We start from the raw sequence: 6,818 nt of genomic DNA on the forward strand, positions 1-6,818 counted from the left end.
GAGCTGGCGAGAGCAGGGGAGGCCAAGAGGCGAGTTAGTCCAGTAAAGGTGCGGTAACGGGCGCTCTCGGGCACCTGCTTGATGTGAAACATCCCAACGGGATGAGGTTCTGAGCAGCAGTTTCTCAGCGCCTTTCGGATGGTCCTGCAGGACAGGCTGCAGCAGGAGAGGCTCCTCTGGGCTGACATCAAGGGGGTCTCCTGCACCTCTGGGGCTCCCCAGTTGCCGCGGGATGAGGGACCGGGTGCTCCCCCCCCTGCTCACGCTGCAGCGGGCCAGGTTTGCTTGGGCACCAACATGCTGGCGCTTCACTGCCTCCTCGAAGAAGAGGGGTTGCTCCTTACTTTGTATTCTGTAGCACATAAGCAACCCAGAAGAAATGCGGCCCTGTCAACACTTTTCTAGTGATATGAGCTTATTTTTTTTTTTCCTGACTCCCCTGCTGCATTATTCACGACCGTAAAATATTCACCAGCCTCCCCTCTCTCCCCTACACTGCAAAACAAACCCCCAAACAATAATTCAAGCCCCCTTCCTTTCCATGTCTTGCAAAAGGCTAGGAAATAAATTTCTTGCCGTGGGTTGTTTTTATAGTGAACTTTTCGGAGCTAGATTTAATCATGGAGGCAAATTTCACACTGCCTTGAAATGGACCCATAAACTTTGCTCAGCATCAAATTCCTCCTTCCCCAGCTTGCGCTTCCAGCTCTGCTCTGCCGTGTCCCCAGCTTCACGGGGCTCCGAGGAGGAAAGCTTCGCCACCAGCCAAACCACATTTACCCTGTTTTTCCACAAGAAAGGCCAAAGCTGTACAGATCATGCTGGCGTTGTACGAGCTCCGCGTTGCCACCAGGAAAGGGTCAAATCCTGCCTGAGTCATCTTCCATCAGGCAGGGAGTCCCCGGCAAGCCGGGGCTTTGCCCTCGGGGGTAGGAGTGGTGCTGGGGAGGTGGGGGGATGCAGTGAGCACCCACTTGACCAGGGTTTTGTTGGCTTTGAGTGCAGGCAAGTCCTTGGGCGCCGCAGTGGGAAGGTGGAAACCCGAATTCCTGCGTGTTTGCCAGCAATTGCACAGTCGGTGCCGGGGGACGCTTCTCCCGTTGTGTTTGATTGCGCAGGAGATGGCCACAAGGCACCACAGCACCTGCTGGCCTGGGCTCAGGGTGCTCTCCTCCTGTCCTGGGAGAAGAGGAAAGGAGCCCACCGAGGGCGGGGGGCCGGGGGGGATTGCTGCAGCAGCTCAGAACTGGGGCAGTAATTTGGGTCTCACGGCAGCCTGCTCCTTTTCCCGGTTCATCCTCTTTCTCCATCAGGACGCTCGTGGGGTTGGTCCTTCCAGCAGGCAGGACCTTTGCCAGAGAGCAGAGCTGCCACCGCCTCACCCCCCTTCCAGAGGGGCGGCTCAAGCGACAGATTTTGCTGGTGTTCAACTTCAGGTGGATGGGGCGGTGCAAAGAGAAGGTCCGAGGCGTGCTTGGAGAGGTGCTAACACCCAGGCAGCAGCGGAGCGGTTCTCGGGGAGGAGGGACACGTCTGACCGATGCAGAGGTGGTGAAATTGGCCTCTGAGCCAGGGACCGGAGGGGAAGAGGCACCTGTAGGACAAGTTTCATCCTCTCCCAAGCTGAGCATAGATGGTGGTGCCCGGATCGCCCCGGGAAGGGGCAGTAGGAAGGAGCCGGCGGTGTGTCGCCATGGGGGGGTGGCTCCTCCTCCATCTCACAGCCCCCAGACGCCCCTTTCCAACCCATGGTGGTCACCTGGCTGCCTTCTCTAGCCACGGGTGCGTGGTTCCTGGGGCTTTCTCCTCTGCATGGCTAACAGCCCTTCTGCAGGGCAGGACCCGGCCAATACATGGGAAAGGGAAGAATCACCATAAGCTCTTTCCCTTTTTAGCAGTTTTAATTTAAAATGACTTATTAGCTGGGAAAACACCCCCCCCCTCCCCTCCGCCTTGAATAAACATACGTTTTAATACATTGCAATGAGCAGAGGGGGAGAGATGGAAGTTTCCATCGACTTTATTTTATTTTTCTAGATTATAAAATATTTAAAATGCATAAATAAAATGCTCCATTGCAAAAATGCTGGCATGTTTTTCCAAAGCAAGGCGGGGAATGGAGCTAAATTGAAATATAACCGTCCAGGGTGATCTCTTAAAGTGAAACCAGTTTCAATGGGATTTAAGTGCCCACAGTCTCCCTGCTTGAATATTTATGTTCTTATGGAGTGTGACACATTCTTTCCCCCCACCCCCCTCCTTTTTTTTTTTTTTTTTTTTTTTTTTTTTTTTTTTTTTTTTTTTTTTTTTTTTTTAATATTGCACGATATAATGAATCAGAGTCTTGTAGCCACCGCAGTGGATTTATGGTGCTACGTATGTGTCATGAATAATGCTGAAGTTTCCTGGTTTTAATTAAATCTGTTCCGTTTATGATACTGCCATGTTGCAAGAGCGTGGCAGGAGGCATTGCCCGCAGGACACACCTCTGAGCCTCTGCTGTCAGTAGACACCGGTCGTGACTCTGCCTCCTCTTTGCAAGTCCTGGCTGGAGCCAGAAATAACAAGACCTCGGCTTTTTGTGCTTCTCTGTCTCACCCCTCCTGTTCTAACACTTCTCAGTCCTAACTCTCAGGCATCTTGTGGCATCCCAAAAGTGGTATTAGATCCCTGTGGGGAGATATTACTGGTTGCAACCACATAAATAGCAAATTTTGTGGCATGGGCACTTATCCACCAGATATTGTAATGATATGACCGCAAGCTCATTGTCACAGTAATGGGATTCAAACCCTCCTGGCTGGAGAGGTCTCATGTAAATGTTCCCCCTGACTGGCTTTTTGGGGAGTCTTGGCCTGACTATCCAGACCATCTGCCTTGCTTGCTGTTGACCTATCCACTGTAGTAACCCAGCCCCTGCAGTTGCAGACTTCTCGGGGGTGAGTGTTTTGGAAACCATCTCCTGTCCAGAACGCAGAAATTGCTCCTCCTGTGGCTGATCCTGCGCTCACCCCACACGGATGCCGTCTCCCAGGCAGTGGCTACTCCTTACTGCTGTGGCCGGGCTGCAGGACTGATGGGTGATCAAGGGCTGCACAAGGGCTGGGGGAATGATGATAATCACAGGGGATGCTCACCGTGTAATTTTCATTCCTGGTGCTTTGCAAATAGGCTTCTGGGACTGCTGCAAAACCTTTCCACAGGTTGTCTCAGCAGCTCGAGTGGCAGGGAAGAGATAAAAACTTGCCCATTTAATAGAGGTGAGAAGGGCATATAGGCAGTGAGAGATCTTGCCTTGCAAGGATTGAAATCAGGTGTCACAGTGCCACCACTCGATCGGTTGTACCGGGAGACTGTCTCTGAACATCGCGACTCGCTGGTGCTCTGAATCTCTCCTTTCTTAAACTTAGACGTAGTAATAAATGTGGCAAACATGTATGCAGCTTGGCAGCAGCCCAGTGTAGTATTAGCAGCACATTGACTGGGTTACGATGTCCAACACTCTAACATCCACATCTCCCGAGAGCGAAAACCTGGGAGATGTGCAGAAAAGATGAACACAGTCACCTGAGAAGTGAGGAACTCACCATGCAGTGAGCTGCTATCAAAGTACTGGCCTCTTTCTTTACGTATTCCTGTTCAGTAAGTAAACTCGGGAGCCACGGGCTACCTGCAGGTGGTAGAGGTGTTTGCTGGTCTTGAGTTGACCAACTGCACAAGACGGCTTCCGACAGACGCGGCAGCAGATCAGAGCAGTGATGGATGCTGGCTCGTCAGGGCTCTGGCTGCTGGCAGAGCTGGGTGAGAGCTGGGCAGAAGGGGAAGGGACGCAGTTGAATTGCCGTAAGTGCTATTCCTCCGTTTTCCCATTAATTAAGAGGAAGGTGAAGTTTGACAGCACCGGCACCCAACACTCGCTGCTCTCTTCACCCTGGAGAGTCCCTCGCATCTAACTCGTGTGAATATGATGCTGTCACTCCAGAAGATCCTATTTGCAAGCTCGTGGTGCCTGTTTGCTAAAATATTGTCAGTAAATTAAGACACAAATTGACAGCAACTCACATTCCAGAAGCATCTTGGGTTTTCCCTGTTCAGGAACTAGCCAGAGCAGGTGCTGTGCTCCTGTGGCTCTGGACCTGCGGAACTGGGGCAGGACACACCAAGAGCGTGGTGTTACAAGACTTCCACCGCGGAGACGTGAGAGGAGCCAGGCTCTGCTCGCTTCTACTAATGAGCCCTTTGTTTTTCTTTGGTTTCTTTGGTGGTGTGATTTTAGGAGCACTTCTGGAGCTTGGACAAAACAGAAAACAAGATCCCACCGCAGCTTATCTTGCAGATCTGGGACAATGACAAGTTCTCTTTTGATGACTATTTGGGTAAGTTGGGAGAGGTTTTTGGCTCCATCCCTGCCGATGCAGACAGGAAAGAAAATTTATTGAATACTTTCAGGATATGAAGAAATTGTAACGAGACCAGTTTAAGCCACTGAACAGGATTCGGTGTCAGCATAAGTTCAGGACTGATGATAAATGGTTTGTATCAGGCAGATTTCCAGTCTCAGCCTGCAGCAGCCTGCTCCTGGGCTGACATAATGTTGAGAGCATCATCAAATCCCGCACAGCCACCTTCCAGGAGGCCCCAGTTCTCCATGACTCATCGGAGTCTGTGCTGAAATGTGCGCATCAGGGCTAACGCGTGTTTAAGCTGCCTTGCCTCACCTGGGATGTTTAGACACAAAGACAACTCAGCCCAACACTTGCCTTTTTCAGTGGTAGCTGTGTTAATCACCCTCAGAAATCTAGGTTTAGGTCAAGGGAAAAAGAAAAGAAAAACCTCTAATAGGGAAGATAGCAGAGCCATGCAGCAGATGATCTGTGCAGAAGCTGGAGGTTCCAGCATTGCGAGTTTTTGGTTGGATCTTGTTCTACCTTTCTTTTTGCCACTAAAAAAGAAATTCAAACATCAAAAGCTTCACTGAAGAAATGTGTGATCAAGATCCTCTGAAATTCTGTCTTTGATTAATTACATAGGCTGAGTGCTGAAAAAAAAAACCCAACCCCTCTCCAAGGTGTGTTTTCAAGTTCTGGCTCTGCACATCAGGAGCTCCTGACTGCCAGCATTAATTCTCTGTAAAGTCCAGCAAATAAAAGCGGCCTTTGGCTTTTGTGAGGCACTTTTCATCGATGGACTTCAGAAGTGCTTCACTACAAACCTGATCTGTGCTGCTGTTGTCACTGTTGACAAGAATCTGCGGCGCCGGGAAGTTCCAAATGCAGGAAGATATCGAATGGGAGATGTCCACGGCAGCGTAAAAACCTGCTGCCACGCGGCTGAGCCGCAGGACCAGACCCTGTGTGAGCTCTTGGCCATTCCGAACCGTAAGGTGGTTTGGTGCAGCCATGTAAATGAAAAGCTGGCGCTGTCAGCTAACACTTGGAGAGCTGAGCTCAGATTTCCTAAAGGCTAGATAAATGTGCTAATAGCCCGATCACTCTGTCTGAGAAGGAAGCCGTCAACTTTGTGGTGTGTCCCTCGTATTTAGCCTGCTGCAATTTCTCATCTGGGTGGAGCAATCAAAGAGCCTCTTCGGGGATCTGCAAGCCTTCTGCCCAGCGCTCGCATACCGACCGCGCTCTGGCTGTCTGCAATTTGAGTTTCACCTAAATCTGTTAGTCTCCATTAAAAATCTCAGCCTCCCTGGTTGACTTCCGTGCAGATCATCCAACGTTACGGCTGTGCGGGTCAGCAGATGTTTTGCAGCACCTCCTAGAAGGACGTCACGGCTCACGTCTTCCTAAGCACGACGGCGACGCCAAGTGCTCAATTCCTAGGAAGACCCACTGGCTAAAACAATGAATAGGGCCACACTTGAGCCCGCTCTCCCCCTTGCCCAAGCCCCCTGAGGTCACAGGGAATATTTCTTCAGGGAAAGCGTCCACATTTTAAAGTCCTGTTGCACCGAGGTGTCTCCCAGTAACGTTCCTCCTTGCAGGCTCCATTCAGATGGATCTCAACAGGATGCCCAAACCTGCCAAGACCGCCGAGAAGTGCTCCTCAGAGCTGGTAGATGAGACCTTGTCTTCAGGGCGCTTCGTGTCACTCTTTGAGCAGAAAACTGTCAAGGGATGGTGGCCCTGTGTTGCTGAGCAGGATCAGAAGAAGATCCTGGCGGTAAGGTGGCCTCTTCATGTGTTCTCTTGGGGGACTCTCAGAGCATTGGGGAAGGATGTGGCTGGGCCAGGTTGGCGCAGGAAGCCAAGCTCGGGGCAAGCGTTGCTGCCTTGGGCTGCAAATTTTACAAACTGGACCAGCTTTTGTCAGCTGGACGTTTGCCAGGATTTGTCCAGCACCATGCAAAGGCCTCAGAAGAAATCGTTTGTTCTGTGGGATTTTTGCTGTGTTTTTTGGAACATGCCACCTAATTTGACTCTGTATCACATCTATTCTTAACGATGTTGTGTTGCGACAAGTACCAGGGAAAGGTTCCAGCTGTCAGACTGATGTATTTAAATGTAAGTGTCTGGGCTCCTGTTCAACTGTTCAAGTCCTTGGCGACTGTTCAACATAGGTAAGGGAGGCCAGGAAGGGAATTAAGTCGTTCAGCAAAAGACCCCTGAGTTGGTTGCCTGAACTTGGGTGTCAGAGACATTTAAGATGTCCTGGGGTATCTGCTGAGAACACTGTAGTGAGCAGGTGAGGGATTTGTCTGAAATCTGCTCTTACTGGGGTCCTCATGGTCCTTGTTGGTAGTGGTTGGGTTACACTCAAAGTAGCTTTTCTTTCCCCAATTTTTCATCATATGTTTTTTTTTTTTTTTT

The 6,818-nt window shown here is 50.6% G+C and overlaps 1 protein-coding gene across 1 annotated transcript in view; it reads left to right on the forward strand.

Moving 5' to 3' along the window:
• The window catches only part of DYSF (dysferlin), an 86,841-nt gene that overhangs the window by 70,397 nt on the left and 9,626 nt on the right, over nt 1–6,818 (forward strand). The window contains exons 49-50 of the mRNA XM_026846857.1: nt 4,277–4,376; nt 5,993–6,171. Coding sequence (XP_026702658.1) covers nt 4,277–4,376; nt 5,993–6,171 — 279 coding nt within the window. The remainder of the gene's footprint in view (nt 1–4,276; nt 4,377–5,992; nt 6,172–6,818) is intronic.

The sequence above is a fragment of the Athene cunicularia genome, assembly GCF_003259725.1.
Source record: "Athene cunicularia isolate RWA chromosome 4 unlocalized genomic scaffold, athCun1 chr4_part1, whole genome shotgun sequence".
Taxonomy (NCBI): domain Eukaryota; kingdom Metazoa; phylum Chordata; class Aves; order Strigiformes; family Strigidae; genus Athene; species Athene cunicularia.